Source organism: Phascolarctos cinereus, unplaced genomic scaffold (assembly GCF_003287225.1).
Source record: "Phascolarctos cinereus isolate Bilbo 61053 unplaced genomic scaffold, phaCin_HiC Scaffold_726;HRSCAF=1367, whole genome shotgun sequence".
Taxonomy (NCBI): Eukaryota; Metazoa; Chordata; class Mammalia; order Diprotodontia; family Phascolarctidae; genus Phascolarctos; species Phascolarctos cinereus.
This window is the reverse complement of record NW_027556098.1, coordinates 420,014,888-420,031,231: the sequence shown is the minus strand read 5'-3', so window position 1 is coordinate 420,031,231 and position 16,344 is coordinate 420,014,888. Positions and strand designations below refer to the sequence as shown.

At 57.0% G+C, this 16,344-nt stretch overlaps 2 protein-coding genes across 5 annotated transcripts; one reads left to right on the top strand and one right to left on the bottom strand.

Annotated features, from left to right (window-relative positions):
• Positions 1–123: 123 nt before the first annotated feature.
• On the bottom strand, positions 124–9,154 carry PLEKHA4 (pleckstrin homology domain containing A4). 3 transcript variants are annotated; one of them, XM_021003249.2, is made up of 18 exons: positions 9,069–9,154; positions 8,300–8,404; positions 7,588–7,660; positions 7,409–7,509; positions 6,930–7,039; positions 4,934–5,146; positions 4,554–4,824; positions 3,721–3,786; positions 3,547–3,612; positions 3,337–3,417; positions 2,937–3,074; positions 2,615–2,713; positions 2,371–2,491; positions 2,200–2,300; positions 1,789–1,995; positions 1,547–1,617; positions 741–853; positions 124–470 (listed from the first exon to the last, which is right to left on the bottom strand). In XM_021003249.2, the coding sequence occupies exons 1-18, from the start codon at positions 9,147–9,149 to the stop codon at positions 274–276; spliced, it is 2,214 nt and encodes a 737-aa protein (XP_020858908.1). In that variant the 5' UTR covers positions 9,150–9,154; the 3' UTR covers positions 124–273. The 3 variants fall into 3 exon arrangements, with proteins under 3 accessions (XP_020858908.1, XP_020858911.1, XP_020858910.1); XM_021003252.2 differs by having other exon boundaries at positions 1,789–1,947; XM_021003251.2 differs by having other exon boundaries at positions 3,547–3,609.
• On the top strand, positions 9,130–15,287 carry PPP1R15A (protein phosphatase 1 regulatory subunit 15A). 2 transcript variants are annotated; one of them, XM_021003254.2, is made up of 4 exons: positions 9,130–9,215; positions 10,697–11,413; positions 12,766–14,217; positions 14,751–15,287. In XM_021003254.2, the coding sequence occupies exons 2-4, from the start codon at positions 11,393–11,395 to the stop codon at positions 15,078–15,080; spliced, it is 1,803 nt and encodes a 600-aa protein (XP_020858913.1). In that variant the 5' UTR covers positions 9,130–9,215; positions 10,697–11,392; the 3' UTR covers positions 15,081–15,287. The 2 variants fall into 2 exon arrangements, with proteins under 2 accessions (XP_020858913.1, XP_078002124.1); XM_078145998.1 differs by having other exon boundaries at positions 9,183–9,268.
• Positions 15,288–16,344: the final 1,057 nt, after the last annotated feature.

The window sequence follows — 16,344 nt, the reverse complement described above, 5'->3', positions numbered from 1 at the left end:
GAGCCGGCGGGAAGAGGGTCAGACAGGACCCCAGAGGAGGTGGGCGTGCCCTACCTCTGCTTCAGCCCAATCAGGGAGGTAGACGTCCAGGCCCCAGAAGGAAAGGAGGGCGGAGCCAGGACCTGAGTGATCACAACCGAGTTTAATCAAGACTGGTATAGAATGGAAGGCTGGAGGGCTGGAGGAACGGACGGTGGTGAGAGGAACCTCAGGCCCCGGAGTCTGGCCCTGCCTCTACCTCCACCTCCAATTGGCTGCAGCTCTGCTGGCGTGTCAGAAACTGGACTGGAGCAGGGTAACTCGCAGAGGCCACGTCCCTTCATCTGGTGGAGCCGCCCCTCCCCACGTAGGGGCCCAGGGGGTGGGGCTCCCTCGGCCCCGCCCCACGGGGGGCGGGGACCCTACTGGAGGCGAGCGAGGGGGCGGAGTCAGCCTGGAAGTGGAGTCCTGAGCTGCTTCAGGGCTACGACCTGTATGTAGGGTTTCAGCAGATGGGTCAAACCTGCAGGCCGGAGATTCGGGCGGCCCGGTTTCCCGGTCCCGCGCTCCCTCCAGGACCTGGAGTCCTGGCTACTCATTCCACCTCTCCCTCCCGAACCCAGGAGTCCCGGCTACCCAGCTCCCTCTCCCTTCGGGACCCGGGAGTCCGTAGCCAAGCGCTCCGGTTCACGGCGATATCTAGGTCTCTTGACTACAATTCCCATGAGGGGCCCGGTGTCCCCTGTCCCCCAGTCCCTGACCTGTGATAAACTTATGCCAGTGCGAAGCCTCGGTCGCCAGAGCCTGGGACAGGCTGAGGACCCTTTCCCGATGTCCTTCAGGGGATGGAATGTAGGACCTGGGACTCCTAGAGCTGCAAACGTAGGGAGGGAATCAGCGAGCCATGGGAAATCTAGCCTGGATATTTGATTCTCCAAGCTACACGACGATTTAAAGTGGCCCAGGGAACTGAGGTGACTAATTTAGACACTCCCCCTCCCCCAGGCTCAGAAGGCGAGCCTACATGTATTAATACCTGTGCAATATCAGTTACTGATCAGATGAAGCTGGGGTGTCAGGTGAGAGGAGGGTAGGGCTGGAGGAGGAATCTCTGTGCCTTAGTCTGTAATATCTACCCAGGATCACATAGATAATAACTAATGGACAAAGTTAAAATTTGAACCCAGCACTGTTTTTTTTCCTACTATACCTCCTGGAAAGACTACCAGCTTCTTGAGAGCAGGGGCTTTTTCATTCTTTCTCTCTCCAGCCCTGGCACACAGTAAGACCTTAATACATGACATATTGTTATCACACCAGCCCAGGCTGAAATCAGCTGTGTTGCCTTTCCCCAGCATAAAAGATCGTGGGAGAGTTGGGGCCAGGGCTTGGCTATTAAAAGTCATTGAGTCCAACTCTGCCTTCATTTTACTGATGGGGAAATTGAGGCCCAGGGAAAAGGAACATCACACAGTGATTGGGAAAGAGGTCAGAGTCTTAAGGCTTTAGCTTCATCACCTCGGTGCCAGGGGCCACCGGCATCTTCCACTTAGTCCAAATTTCTTACCTGCTCCAGGACCCAGAACTCCGGGCCCACTGCTGAGGAGCCCCTGTATGAGCCATGGAGTCCAGAAGAGGCTAAGAGAAGAGAAGCTAGAATGTAAATTTCGCCCAGAGCAGGGCGAGGGGCCAGGGGGACCCAAGTGTCTTAACTCCCAGCCTTGCTTCCTCTGAGATGAGATCTGGCTCCCCAGCCCTGCCCCTGCTGGTAGCCCAGCCTATTTCAAGCCAAAAGGAAGACTGGCTCACCACGTCTCTCTCTGACCCAGGCTCCAGCTGCCTTGGAACTGCTGAGGGACGAATTTCCCCAGGAGACTGCGACCGGAGCCTTAGCCTCCCAGCCTCCTGGTGCCTCCGCATCCTCTCAAGCTGCTCCTGAGCACTCATCCGGACCCGGGAGGCTGGAGCCTGCAGATGAGGGCAGGAAGGGACAGGAACCCTAAGCTCCCAGGGACCCTGGAGATTCAGGTCACAGGACAGAACAGATTTGCAATTTAGGTCCAATCCCCTCATATTACAGACTAAGGCACAGAGATATCCAGGAACCAAAAGGTCACCTTGGCCAGTACTTGTGGCAGCGCCAGGATTGTACTCCTCCCCTCCCCCCACTCCAGATTCTGATGTCTCTACAATAGCCTGGGATCTTCCTTGGGCTCCTACCTTAGGCCCAGTTGGTGGTGGAGGGGATGGAGAGGGGGCAGGGGATGGAGAGCATTGGCCGTCTGGGCTTTGGGCACGGGGAGAGCTGGGTGATCCAAGACCTGGGTGGAGTACAGAGGAAAGTTGTAGTGGGCATGAAAAAGGCTGGGGACCCTAAAGGGCATATCTCACCTGGCAGGGCTCCAGGCCCATCTCCATCTCCATCTCCATGGGGACGCCCCCAGTTCGGATCCCCCAGTCCGGCCAATGTGTCCTCCACCATCCATAGCTGCTGCTGAGCAGAGACCCTGGCCTGGAAGGATTAGGGGTTGGGAAGTGGGCAAGGGAGAAGAGGAGAAGCTTAGGCAGGAGGGGCAGGGCTTGGAGCAGCTGAGGGAGAGGGAATGGGGGGAGGCTTGGCTCAAGACCCAAGTACCTGAGGAGGCCCGAGGTGAAGCAGATCCTCCAGGGTCTCCCGCAGAGTCCCCAGCTCCTGCTCCAGGCTGCTATAGGTATTCCAAACCCGCTCCCTTTCCTCCAAGGACAGGAAAAAAGGGAGGTGCAGAGTGAGGCTTCATCCCAGCCCTGGTAAACTCCATTCCCCACCCCCATTTCCCTGGTTTGGCTCCTGGGACCCTCAGCCTGCCAGAAACCCCTAAGAAGGCAGAGCCAGCCAGGGTCGGAAAGGACATTTCCCTCAAGAATGGCTAGTGGTATCAGAGCAGGCTGTCTTAGAAGTGCTCACTTGGGTCCCTCACCTGGGCCAGGTGGCAGAGGGCTGCTCTGACGCCCACCAGGCGGTCTTGCAGAAGCCGCAGGCGAGACCAGGCCCTGCCTCCGGGCCCAGGCTCCCCCACAGCCCGGCGGGTCAGCTCCAGGGCTGCTTCCAGCCTCTCCTGTCATCGAGGAGGAGCGGAGGATAGTTAGAGGGGGGTGCAGGAAGTCATCCTCCTAGCGACTTTGTGCCCCTGCCCCTCAGACTTCACCTTCTCCCTTTGGCTACATTTCATGTAGCCCCTAGCTGGCCCCTAGCTCTCACTGTATCCCCCTCGAATGCTCCCAGTCCTCAGTGCTTTCCACCACCTCCCCTCCCCTGCCTCACCATGCCACCCCTCTCTGCCTCAGCTCCATGCCCTCCCCTCCCCTGCCCCCACACACCTTCTCCTCCTGGTTCTTTGCTATTTCCTCTGCCAGCCTCCTCAAGAGCCGGTCCTGCCCGCAGAGCTTAGTCAGGAGCGCCTGCGGAGCAGACAGACCTGGCCCAGGTCAGAAGTCTCTCCCTCTCCCCAGAACGCTGCCAAAGGTGGTAAAGGAGCTCAGTCCCACCCCCTTCACCACCACCTCCGCTGCGCCAGGCCCCAGACTCACATCTGTGTCAGCGCTGCGGTGCAGGGGAGAATCCAGTCCAGGGCCTGACTGCAGGTGCGGAGGCTGCTGCAAAGGAAACCACATGAGCATCGGCCTTTGGGACCCCGCAGCCTGGGTTTCTAGAGGGTCACACAACCCCGCTACATGGCGAGGGGCCGGCGGGGAGACACCTACCAAAGAGGCCATGGAGCCCCGACTTCCCGGAGGCCTGGGGGACAGCGGTAGATATCCGGACACTGCCTGCGGAGACATTAGGAAAGTATTGGGGGGCGGAGGGGTGTGCTCAGAGCAAGGTTCACCACCTCGATTTAGAATGTAAGTTCAGTGAGGGCAGGGGCTCCTCTCCCTTGTCCCGGTGAGGCATAGTGCCTAGTCCAAAGGAAGAGGCGTCTTCCAGTCATTCATTTCTACGGTGCAGGCAGGGTTACTAAGAACTTTTCCAGGCACAATTTAGGGAGTAGGGGAGGTCCCACAGGTATCTTCCTTCCTCCTTTCAAAGGTAGGAAAACCAAGATTCTGGGAGATGCATGTAATAAGCTGGTCAGGGTCACTCTAAGTGTGAAGGAACCTGGAGGGATGGGGGATGTAGGGGGAATACTCGGGGCCTCAGAGGTAGGATTTCTTGGCTCCACCACAAGGGAAGGGCTCTTTCCTCTCCCCAGGAGGCCCTACTACCAGCCTCAGTCTCTCCCACTAAGGGGCAAACTAGCAACAACCCCCAAGAGCCTCTGGGAGCCATGGGTGGTGACGGAGCTCCACACGCATAGGCGGCCTTCCCAAGCCTGGCCGACAATGGCCTAAAATCTCCGTAATGTCTTAGCAAGAATGGTCATCAGCCAGCCTACTGGACTGCCTCACAGACTCTCCCCTTCCACAGGGGACCACACAGGCTTCACCGTGGACTACAATTCCCATTTTGCTTTCAATGCACAGGTGTTAGTTTTGAACCTTGGAAGCCCTAAGGCCTCACGGGTGGTATGGTTTTCCTGTCTACTAGGGTCACTCACCTTGGCCCTGAGTTCAGTGGCCCAGTGCTGGGAGCTCCTGGGGGGTCTCAGTGCTCCTGTCTCTGATGGTGGTGCTCCTTGGGGAGTGGAGGGCTGGGACAGGGTTCTTGAGGCTGGGGCCCACTCAGGTAAGGGTCGGACATCAATCCGGCTCAGCGGGGTGTGGGGCCGGGTATCTCCCCCCACCAGAGCTGAGGGACGGTGGGCAGGGGCTGAGCGTGGCCGGGGAAGGCCCAGGGGTGATGGGGGCCGGGAGAGGGGAGAAAACAGCCTAGGGGAGAAGGAGGCTTCCTGAGACTGGGAGCCCCTTCCTCCACCTTACATCCCTTCCCCTCCACACCCGCACCCCCACCCCCATACAGACAGACACACACACTCACTCAGGACTCCTTGCCCTTTGCCTGCTCCTCTGGGGTGGCCCCAGAAGCCCAGGTGGAGGGCTAGGGGTGAGCTCCCTGTGTCTGCCAGAGATCCTGGCCACCTCCAGAGATTCAGCACTGAGGCCCTCTTCACTGCTCCCCACCTCAGGGGGTCCCCCAGGACCCCCAGGGCCTTCTCCAGCTGGAGGTCCAGCAGGTGGGGTCTGAGGGCCACTGCAGGGGGAGAGAAGGCAGATAGAAATGATTCTGGGCTAGGGCTCACTCAGGAGCATTCCCTGGAATCCAGGGCTTCTACACTCCTGTAGCGGTCATCTTGTTAGGTAACACCTTCTCCCCACTCTCAAGAATCCTCAGTGGCTCCCCATTGCTTCTAGGATAAATTGCTATCTCCTCAGCCTGGCCCTGGAGGCCAGAGGAGAGAGGACCCTCCCAGGCTGAAGGCTCACGTGACCTGGTCCATTTCAGTCCAGTCAAACTGACCACTAGGTGGCGCAGCGGATAGGGCACCGGACGTGAGTCTGGAGGACCTGAGTTCAACCTGCCTCTGACCCTGGGCAAGTCACTTTACCTTTACCTGCCTCAGTTTCCTCAACTGTCAAACAGGGACAATAATGGCACCTGTGTTTTGAAGGTTTGCTTTGAAAACCTCAAAGTGCTCTTTCTACAAATGCCGGCTGGTTATTATCATTACTGCTGTTTGAGCTCTGCCTTGGGCAGGGAGAGAATTACAAGGCCATTCGCATGCACACATTTGTATATACATGTACACAAACACATCCTCATACGCACACGTACACATTCAACACTCATGCTCACATGCATTCATGTGCGCACACACTCATACACACTCATACTTGTATGCACACACTCATACAAACATGCACACTCACAAAATACACACACATACACAATGCACACACTCATGCATATTTACACCCAGGTAATGTGCTGACACACGGGCACAAGTACCTACATGCACATGCTCACACGTGCAACCCACACACGTGAACATGTGCATGCCCTCACACACAGCAGACTCTCCCATGCACATAAGTGCCCTCGAGTGCACAATACGTGGACACAAACACTCACACTCATCCACCCCCTCACACGGACACCCACATACCCCCACTCATATACATGCACCCATACGTGAATGCACACACCCCTCCCTCCTTTCCACTCGTAGTTCTAAATGTCCTCTTCCCCCAGTAGAAGGCATTCTCCTCGAGGGCAGTGACCAGCCTGCTTTCTTGTGCTTCTATCACCACCAGCCTTAGCAGGGCACCTGACACACTGTCAGCACCTAAGGCAGGCTTCTCCATTCGTTCATTCAGACTGAGGCTCAGGAGGCTAAGTGACCTGGCCAGGGTCATATGGCTATACGTCTCAGATGTGAGATTTGGACTCAGGTCCCCCGTGACTCCAAGCCCAGCATAGTCACCACGACCCAGGCTCAGAGGGAGCTGGGGCAATGGTAAGAAGACAGGGTCTGGTGAGGACCTGGGTACAAATTCCACCTTGGATGCTCACTACCTAGGAGACCTAAGGCAAATCCTTTTGTTAGCCTCCAGGGGCCTCAGTCTCTCCATCTGTAAAATGAGAGGGTGGGAGGAGATGGCCTCGTAGGTGGCTTTAGCTTTATACCTGTGATCCTTGGATCCTGGGGCATGGGGCAGTGCCATAGTGCCCAGAGCACCTGGCTTAGAGTCAGGAAGCCCTGACTTCAAATCTGGCCTCAGACGCTTACTAGCTGTGTGACCCTGGGTAAGTCCCTTCACCCTGTTTGCCTCAGTTTCCTCATCTGTAAAATGAGCTGGAGAAGGAAATGGCAAACCACTCCAGTATCTCTGCCAAGAAACCTTGGAATGGGGCCGTGAAGAGTCAGCCAGGACTGAACACAACAAAAGTCTTGGATTGCTTCCCATTTTATGATGAGAAGCTGGGGCCCAATCAGGACTCGGGTTCGGGCGGCAATAATCCTGCCCCCACTTACTAGTCGTCCCCTTCCGCTCGGGTGGCACGACCCAGAGCCCGCAGCCACCCTCGAAGGTCTTCCACGGTGTCAGCAGCCAAGACATACGTCCTCATCCCAGGGTGCTCAGCCTGGAGAGGGAGGTGAGGAGGAGGAGGGGGCTAGAGCCTGGGTCCCTGAGGAGGCATTATGCTCAGGGAAAGGATTTCTGGGCTTGAAGGGGGGCTGCCAGAGTTCTTGAGGGGGTCAATGAATAAGCATTTATCTGGTGCTCTTTGCCAGGCCCGGTCCTGGACACTGGCCCCAGGATTGTGCCACAGGGATAGTCTCTGCTCTTAAGCAGCTTACATCCTGGGGGGAGGGGGGAATGATATATTCACAGATAAGTACAGAGCCTACGGATCACAGCAAATAGAAGGTAAGGGGGGAGGGGTGGAGAAGTGCTAGCACAGGATTCCAGGGGGGGGCGGGAGGACACACCAGTATCCTGTCTAACTCACAGTGAAAGTGTATCGGCGCCCCCGGGGGGCCCCAGGCCCATCTGGACGGACACTGTAGCTGGGGAGAGGGACACTGCCCAGGACACTCTCCTCCCGGCTGTCTGCAAGGGGGTCAAGGGCCAGGGGTCACTGGGGAAGGTCTCTCAATGCCCCTCCCACCCCATCCCTTGGACACTGACCCTTGTAATAGAAGAGGCAGTGGCCAGACAGGACAAACCAACGTCGCTTCCAGAGCCGGAGGCCGGAGCTGTCCTAAAAGAGAGACCAGAGGTGCCTCAGTGCCCTGAGACAGGTGAAGCCTCACAGCTCAACAGGCAGACAGAGACCTGGGGATACGGAAACAGGGAGGGAGATGGGGAGACAGAGGGACAGGGAGATGGGGAGACAGAGGGACAGGGAGATGGGGAGACAGAGGGACAGGGAGATGGGGAGACAGAGGGACAGGGAGATGGGGTGACAGAGGGACAGGGAGATGGGGAGACAGAGGGAAGGAGATGGAGAGACAGGGACACAGAGATGGGGTGACAGAGGGACAGGGAGATGGAGAGACAGAGGGACAGGGAGATGGGGTGACAGGACAGGACTAACCAGTCATTTTCAGAACCTGAAACCAGGGCTGTTCTGACAGATATTGGCAAGATCTAAGCATGTAGCAGGAGATGGAGTAGAGATGGGAGGCAGAGATGAAGGGAAATAGTGTTAGGGAGGGTCACAGAGACAGAGCTGGCAAGACAGCAAAGATTTGGGTCACCCTGGCTGCAAGGAGTGCCAGTCAGGGAACAGGTGAAAGCCAGAAGTCCCCTGCACCCAGATAAACGGGGATGGGGCCCAGCTGCAGGGCCCAGGGAGGCGACAGACAAGAGGGGGAGGCATGCCCTGGCCCCACGGTACCTGCTTATGCAGCCAGCCTCGGATGTGCACAGGCAGGTTGGGATCCCTGCGGAGGGAACTTCCTCTTTTCCCAAAGGCATGGATTCGGCTGACTGCCCGGGGGGGCTGGGGAGACAGAGGCAGAGAAGGGGCTGTCTGGGGGCACAGGGAAACCTCAGACCTTGAAAGACTCCATTGTAGGGGAGCAAGGCCCTTTGCATCCCTTCACTGGGGCCTCTGGGCTTGGAGGCGCTTTGAATGGAGTGGCTCTGCTCCACTAGGAGGAGAGGCTTAGTTACGGTCCTGGCCAAGTGCAGTCGGGATGGGGGGCAGAAATCTCAGATCTCATTCCATTCATTCAGTCCGATCCATGGAGGCTTTATTAAAAGTGCTTACTTTGTGCCAGGGACTGTGCTGAGGATAGAGACACACCTGAGGCTGTGCTTGCCCTCATGAAGCTTACATTCTTCTCTCTCAGTCTGGCTCCCCATTAGGATCTCAGGGCCCCATTGTGCCAGAGGAAGAAAGGGCAGAGCAACTCAAAGGGTAGGGAAAGAGTATAAAAATGAGGAAGTGGGGTCTTTTGCCAGGGGCGGATACCCTCAGTACCCAGGTTGGGAAGGAATTGGGCCAGGGGACAGCCTCTGGGGTGTTGGAAGGCAGCAGGGGTTGGGTGCTCCCTGGGCCCCCTGTTCCTTCCCCTCCCCAGGGCTTGGGAGCCTGGACCTTGAAACAGGGAGATGGAAGCCCACCAGCTCCCTCCTTATCCACAGCCAGCCCCCTGCATCACCTTGCTGCTGAGGGTGAGGGAGGACACAGTGGAGACACTGCTGGCCAAGCTGAGGCTGCTCCGGGGCCTGCCCTCCTCCATGGTGGGGGGCCACTTGAAGAAGGAGAAGACGATTGAAGGAGGTTTAGAAGAAGGAGCCCAGGCGGGGTCAGTGACCCCAGCAGTGGGGAGGCTAAGGAGAAAAGCCTCCTTGTGTGAGGGTTAGAGAATGGGGGAAGAGCCCGGGGCTGGGGGAGGCCTTGGCTCCCTGCCACATACTGAGGGGCAGTGCCAGGGGGTGGGTGGCTGCAGCAGCTGCTGGGTGGGGGGAGGCTAGAGAAAAGAGGCCTCTTTATGTCCAGACCACCCCCCTTCAGGCCAGGAATTTGCCCCTCCCCTCGTGCTTAGAGATCCACAGTGTCTTCCCACCCCTTAGCCTGGCTGCCCTTGTAACCCCATCCCTCCACACCCCTCAGCCCCACTGAAGGAAGGGACCCAGACACATCTGTGTCCCCCCCCTCCCAAGCCCAGGGCTAGAAACTTACCGGGGTCTCCAGATGAAGGAAATGGGATCAGCAGAGACCCCCAGAGCCCAGCCCCCAGGCCTATCTGTGTCTCCCTTCTTCAGCTTCGAAATGCTCTCCCTCTCTACTCCCTGGCTCACCCCTTTCTTGGCCTCTCCTTTTGTTCGTCTCACTGTCTCCCTGCTTTCTTTCCCTCTATCTGTTCCCTGTTTGCCTCTGTTTCCCTGGCTCCCTGTGCATCTGTCTTGGCCTCTCTCTGTCTCTTCCTGTTTCTCTTTCTCTCTGTCACTTGCTGTCTCTTTCTCCCCTTGTTTCTCTATTCCCCATCTGCCTATCTCCTCCCTCTCTCTTCTCTCTCTCCTCCTTGTCTGTGGCTTCCTCTTTCTCTCTCTCTCTGTCTCTCCCTCCCTCCTCACCTCTTTTCTCTCTCTCTCCTTCTGGTTCTCCCCTTCTATTCTCTCTCTCTCCCCCTCCCCCTCTCTCTCTCCCTCCCTCCCTCTCTCTCCCCCTCCCCCCTTCTATCCCTCCTCTCTCTCTTTATGCCTCCCTCTCTCTCAGTCCCCCCATTTCAGCCTGGCTCTCCAGCAGGCTCTGTCTAACCCTGGATTTCGCTGTCAGCCTCCGCATACCTTCCTGTCTCCCTCTCTGTCTCTCCGGACCTCTCCCTTTCTCTCCAGTTGGTCTGTGTCTATCCCTTGTTCCTCAACTCCTCCACCCACGCTCTTCCCTCCCTCTGGCCCGGCCCCTTCCCCTAACCTGACCCCAAGGCTCCACAGCCCCCACAGCTGTCTGGGTGTGACTCAAGGGGCTGTGGACAAGCCTCTTGGGTCCCCGAGAGTAAAGAGACTGGGGGCTCAGAGCCCGGGCTGGCTGAAAGGAAGCATGCAGCCCGGCTGAGGGGCGGGAGGGTTGGGGGGCTGGGGGCGGTGCAGGAGAAGGCTGGGCCAGAAGGCTGTCCTGGACTGTGCCCTGAGATTGTTGACTGACTGACTGACTGACCGACAGGGTGAGGAGGTTATACAGGTCCAGCCAGAAGGTTGTGCGCTGTGCTGTGACATTAAAGGGATCAAAGGGATTAGAGGTTTAGCTAGCAAGGCCCTCACCCCCCACACCTTCGTTTTACAGGAGAGGAAACTGAGGCTCAGAGGGGTCACGGAAGAGACACATAGCACAGCTCAGACGGAAACCCGCTGGAGGTCTCCAGAGGAGGGCCCCAGGGCTCTGCACCCGGCCCGGTACCATTCCGTTTCTGTCGGTGACTAGGACAGGGTCTGGGAAGGCAGGCTCCTCATCACCTACGAGGGTGACACAGGGCTGGGCGACAGAGCCGCCGTCCAGAGGAAGGGCAGGGCTGGACAGGGCTGGGCGGGGCTGCTCCAGACTGCTCTCGGAGGTTCCTGGGCGCCGGATCCCCCAAGCACGGGACCATGACGTCATCGAGCTCGCTGTTCGCCCCGCCCCTCTCATGCAGAGCGCCCGAATCTCTCCCCCGCCCTTGGGGATTCCAGCTGACTCAATCTGCGGAAACCGCGGCGGAGGGAGTGACGTTGTTGCGTTCTTCGTTTTCCCCCGCGCGGCCCCCCTTTCCGGACGTTGGTAAACTCCGCTCCCTAACGTCATCGCGTACTATATAAGGACCTGAGTAGCTGTGTTTATCTCAGAGCTAACCTGACTAGAGAAATAAGGCGTCAGAGGCAGAGCAGAGCCGGGCTGGACATCCAACGCAGAGGCCGAGCCTTCGGGGTCCGTGGACAACATGAGCCCTAGTCCGGACCCACCGTGGACACCACCGTGCCTGTGGACGCCCTCCTTGCCCCCAGGATGAAGCACAGCCTTGACCAGGCAAGTCCCGAGGGGGGACGGGACAGGGAGGGCGCGCCGGGGCCCCCGAGGGGACGGGACGGGGAGAGACTCGGGAGGGGACAGGATGGTACAGTAAGTGGGGCTGGGACCTTTGAGAGGGCAGGACGGGACAGGGAAGGAGCACTGAGACACACCTCAGCGTTAGGGCACAGGGAGCTGGGAACCTTAGAACAGAGAGGCAGAGGGGCAACTCCAGGATCTCTGAGAAGATGAGGACCAGAAGGGTCCAGGGACCCTTGGATCCTCAAGGTGAGCAAGGAGAACTCCCAGCGGGGAGGGAGGGATGGAGGGAAGGAAAAGGAATAAGCATTTATTAATATCTGCCAGGTGCCAGGTATGTGCCCATATTATCACAATTCTGGGAAGTAAGTGCTGTTATTATCCCCATTTTACAGCAGACACAGGTTATGTGACTTGCCCAAAGTCTCACAGCTAGTAAGTTGTCTGAGGCCAGATTTGCACTCAGGTCTTGCTCCTGACTCCAGGCCCAGTGCTCCAGCCACTGAGCCACCAGCTGCCTTGTAAGTGGTATATGAGGCTCTCAGGGGCTAGGAACCAGGGGTAAAGCACATATACTTCGGTGGTGTTTGCCATTCTGTTCTGGAAGAGGACCATGACATTAGGGAGGTGATGCCGTGACAGGCAAGTGAATTGGATTTAAGTGAGGGAGGGCTGTGCAAAGTCACCAGCCTCATTTTCTGCTCCAGAGCCACCTGGGTCCAGTGGCCAGACACAGATCAGAGGACTGGAGATGGCCCAGGATGCAGTGGGAGACCTTGGCCTTTTAAACCTAAGGTCTTTTGCAAGTCTCAGTTTGAGTGATGAAGGCTAGGTAAAAAAATGAGGCAAAGAATGGCCTCTTTAACCCAGCCCCCCCCAAAAAAAACCTGGGAGGGGAGCCCCTCAGGGTTTCTGGTCAAAACAGAAACAATTCCTATTTACATTCACTCTGAGTCAGCCAGGGTCCAAGGATGACTAAGTGGGATTTGGCCTGGAATCTGCTGTTGGCCAATTAATGAGATCCAGAGTGATTTGGGTGTAAGCCATTGTCCTTAAATGTAGCCTGGAAACCCCAAGATATCTTGGGAAGGGAGAGTTGGAGTGATTTGGGGTTAAGGCTAGTCTTAAAAAGCAAGCAAATAAACCTAGGTAAGGGGTAGCTGAGTAAAAGTGCTTAGGGCCACCAGGAATGGAACAAGGCCTGGGAAAGGGAGGGACTATTCAGTCAGGGTTGGAAGTGTGGGTTTGCCAAATGCTCGGCTTCCTGTTTCCCTCCTATGAATCACGCCAAGTGAAGTATAATTTAACCTGCTTGTTTCTTTCTCTTGCAGCCCAGCCCTGCCCTGGGACACGCCACTGGTGTCCCCCTGGGGGCCTCCCTCAGGAGCAGCCTTTTTTCTGGCCTTCTGTTCCTTCTGGCCCAGGCCTGGGCCCAGCTGTGGAGGGTGGGACTCCAGCCCAAGCCTAGAGGAGAAGCAAAGCTTGTGAACTCTGAAGCTAGAGCTGAGGAGGAGGAGAGCACCTTTGTCCAGACTCCAGGAGCTTGGCCTGAAGTCAGAAGAGCCCAGGCCAACTCTTGCCCCCTGCCCTGGACTAGGCAAGTGAGGAAAGAGGGTGATAAAAGAACTGCTGAAGGCCCAGCCAGCTGTGGGTCTGGAGAACAGAAGGTCCGTGATGGAGCAGCCAGGAGAGAGAAGCCTGGCAGTAGGCCTGCAGGCCTGGCCCAGCAAGATGATGGACAGGGGGAGGAGGGAGCAGCTAGAGGCCTCCTCATGGGACGAAGGGCCCACTGGCCTGGAGAGGACAAGGTGAATGAGAATGAAGATGTAGGAGGACAGGCCCCAGGATCAGCTGAGCAAAGTCCCCCTTCCCTTGTGGACAGCAGCCCCCAGGGGCTCTGGCCTTTGGCCTGGCAGCTCAGAGAAGAGGCAGATGAGAGGGGAATGGGGGGAGCTGAAGAAGGTGATAGTGAAGGACGAGTAGGCAGGCAGCCTCCTCCTGTGCTCAGCAGCCCCCTGCTCAGGGCCTGGGCCTACAGACCTGGAGAGGATGAAGATGAGGATGAGGAAGGAGGAGATGAGGATGAGGAAGATGCGTCTGATGAGGAAGGAGCAGCAGGCAGCCAGCCTCCTGTGCTCAGCAGCCCCCTGCTCAGAGCCTGGGCCTACAGACCTGGAGAGGATGAAGATGAGGATGAGGAAGGAGGAGATGAGGATGAGGAAGATGCGTCTGATGGGGAAGGAGCAGCAGGCAGCCAGCCTCCTGTGCTCAGCAGCCCCCTGCTCAGGGCCTGGGCCTACAGACCTGGAGAGGATGAAGATGAGGATGAGGAAGGAGGAGATGAGGATGAGGAAGATGCGTCTGATGAGGAAGGAGCAGCAGGCAGCCAGCCTCCTGTGCTCAGCAGCCCCCTGCTCAGGGCCTGGGCCTACAGACCTGGAGAGGATGAAGATGAGGATGAGGAAGGAGGAGATGAGGATGAGGAAGATGCGTCTGATGAGGAAGGAGCAGCAGGCAGCCAGCCTCCTGTGCTCAGCAGCCCCCTGCTCAGGGCCCGGGCCTACCAGCCTGAAGAGGAGAATGAGGAACAGGAAGATGCCAAAGGAGAAACTGTATGCAGGGTGGGCCCTGGGCTGCAGCCCTTCTGTGTTTCCATCTTTGTTCCTGGGGCTGAGCAGCCACCCCCCTGGCCCTCACCCCAGCTACCCCAGAGGCTGAAGAGGCGCCTGCGGCCCCGACAGACCCCTGTGGAGCTAGAGCCTGAGTCCCCTCCAGGCAGAAAGGTGAGGAGAGGCCTGGATGTTGGCCCATCCTTCGGAGGGGAGGCTGGGTGGCTGGTAGCAGGCAGGGCAGAGCTAGCTACGGCCTCATAGGTTTGGTTCAGTCCAGCTCAAGGAAGCCATTGAAGCCCAGGGAGGGTTAGGACTTGCCTCTGGGGCCAGCAGTGTGTCCCCTAGGCTGCTGAGGCTGTCTGTGTCATATGAAACTTAGTTAGGAGAAGGGGGATGCAGGTGGGATTCGAGGACAGGGGCTCTGAGGCCACTTTCTTTCCGGAATATTTGTAAAGGGACTTAGGCCAATGCTTGATATGTAGCAGGCGCCTAAGAAATTCTGGTTCCTTTCCCCTCCCCCCTTTACTTACTACTTCTGTGATTCTCCAAAGGCCGCTGTTTCCTGCTGTATAAAAGGGGGCTGAGGACCAGGTTAGGGGATGAGTATTTTGCAAAACCATTTCAGCCACAGGAGGGTGGTGGGAAGGGTTATCAGGAGGCTGCTGTATCTGTCTAATGCCATCCGCACTTCTGCCTCCTTCCAGGTCCGCTTCTCCAGCACCGTGGAGCTTCACCTCCTTGTGGTATGGGCAGGTCCTGCCCGTGCTGCCCGCCGGGGTCCATGGGAGCAGCTAGCACGAGATCGGAGTCGCTTCATGCGTCGTATCGCCCAAGTTGAGGCCCAGCTGGGCTCTCTCTTGTGCCCCGCCACACGTGCCCGTGCTTGGGCGCGTCTCCAAGCACAGACCATTTCCCCAGAGCCACAGAAGCCCTCCTCCCCACCTGCTGTTGTCCTGTCTTCCTCCCAAGGTGGGCCCTGCCACCCCCCACCCCAGCCAGTAGCTTGGTCAAAGTCAGCCTCTGTAAAATCCTAGGAAAAAGCCTGGGCTAAGCCTTGCTTAGCCTTCTCCTTGTAGGCGGGTGGCATATATGTGAGGAGCCTTCTCGAGAAGGTCTTATGGGGGTGGGTAGGATCGATTGGGAGACTGGCAACTCCAGGAGGGCCGGAAGTATTTGGTTACTCTTGTCTTTATTCCTAAGGCCTCACATAGTAAGCATTTAATAAAGATTTGTTGAAAGTAGTTGAACTTTCTTTATGTCAATTTTTTTAATCAATTTCTGGAGTCACATCTCTAATCATTCTTCCCCTCTCTCCCAAAACCCAAACCTCCAAGAAAGCACAGCTAGTGGGAATGAAGAGCTGGGCCAAAGGCAGGTGGCTTTGGGGCCAAGGTTGGGAGGAGACCTGGGGGTTCCCCAGAGACTAGATCTGCTGTTCTGGACTTTCTAGTTTGGGGACTGGAGCTGATCCCAGGGTGCATCCATCCCTCTGATATTCCCTCATTTGCTTTATCCCCTGGGTTTTGGAGAAAGGAAGACCTGTGGTCATATGTCCATGATGAATGAATGGCCAACTTAAAACTGGAACTCTGAATTGGCCAGGCAGGGTTGGGAGGCGAGGGTTCTGGCCTCACAGAAGCACCCACTTGGAAGAGAGATTCTTTGGGTCTCCAATTAAGCATGTTAGCAGAACCAGGATCTCCTCTCCACCATATCTGCTGGAAGGCCTTCATTGAGGGGTTGGGGACCCCATCCCCGGCTGACTCCTGTGCTTTGGCTTATGTTTCACTTTGGGGCAGCTCTCACCCAGCCTATACGGTATCTTTGCAAATCTCCCTGCCTCCCTTCCCTCCCCCAGCCCCTCTAAGCCTCTGAAGTCTGCAGAACAATCTAATCTCTTCCACTGGAACCTCCACCAAGCTTAGGGTTCCCGGGGCTTGTTTTCGCCAGGCTAAATATCTATATTTCCATCAACCAATCCTCATGCCGTGATGATCAATCAGAAGGCCCTTTTGCATTCTGATCGCTGGCCTGAGAACACTCCAGTTTATTAATGTCCTTAAAATCGTAGTGTCTACAACCGAAGGAAGATACAGTAGCCCCGAGACTGTGACAGTGCAGAAAACGAGGAATTTCGGGTCAGAGTCCTGGGTTTGCATCAAAGATAAAGACCCTAAGGCAGTTGTGTAACCTAGGGCAAGTCACTTTCAGTCTCTGGGCCTCAGTGTCCTCTCAAGTAAAGCCATGCAATTGTACTAGGCAGCCTGTGATGGTCCTTCTGGGGAGCAGGATCTGGGA

What these genes read in the sequence shown, in the direction of transcription:
- PLEKHA4 (XM_021003249.2), bottom strand. Translation starts at nt 9,149, where the DNA reads ATGGAGGAGGGCAGGCCCCGGAGCAGCCTCAGCTTGGCCAGCAGTGTC. An exon ending in CTGCCTCTTCTATTACAAGG is followed by an intron (nt 7,510 to 7,587) that starts GTCAGTGTCCAA and finishes ACCCCCTTGCAG; the next exon opens with ACAGCCGGGAGGAGAGTGTC. An exon ending in CCCTCTGCCACCTGGCCCAG is followed by an intron (nt 2,714 to 2,936) that starts GTGAGGGACCCA and finishes CTGTCCTTGGAG; the next exon opens with GAAAGGGAGCGGGTTTGGAA.
- PPP1R15A (XM_021003254.2), top strand. Translation starts at nt 11,393, where the DNA reads ATGAAGCACAGCCTTGACCAG. An exon ending in TGAAGCACAGCCTTGACCAG is followed by an intron (nt 11,414 to 12,765) that starts GCAAGTCCCGAG and finishes TTTCTCTTGCAG; the next exon opens with CCCAGCCCTGCCCTGGGACA. An exon ending in AGTCCCCTCCAGGCAGAAAG is followed by an intron (nt 14,218 to 14,750) that starts GTGAGGAGAGGC and finishes GCCTCCTTCCAG; the next exon opens with GTCCGCTTCTCCAGCACCGT.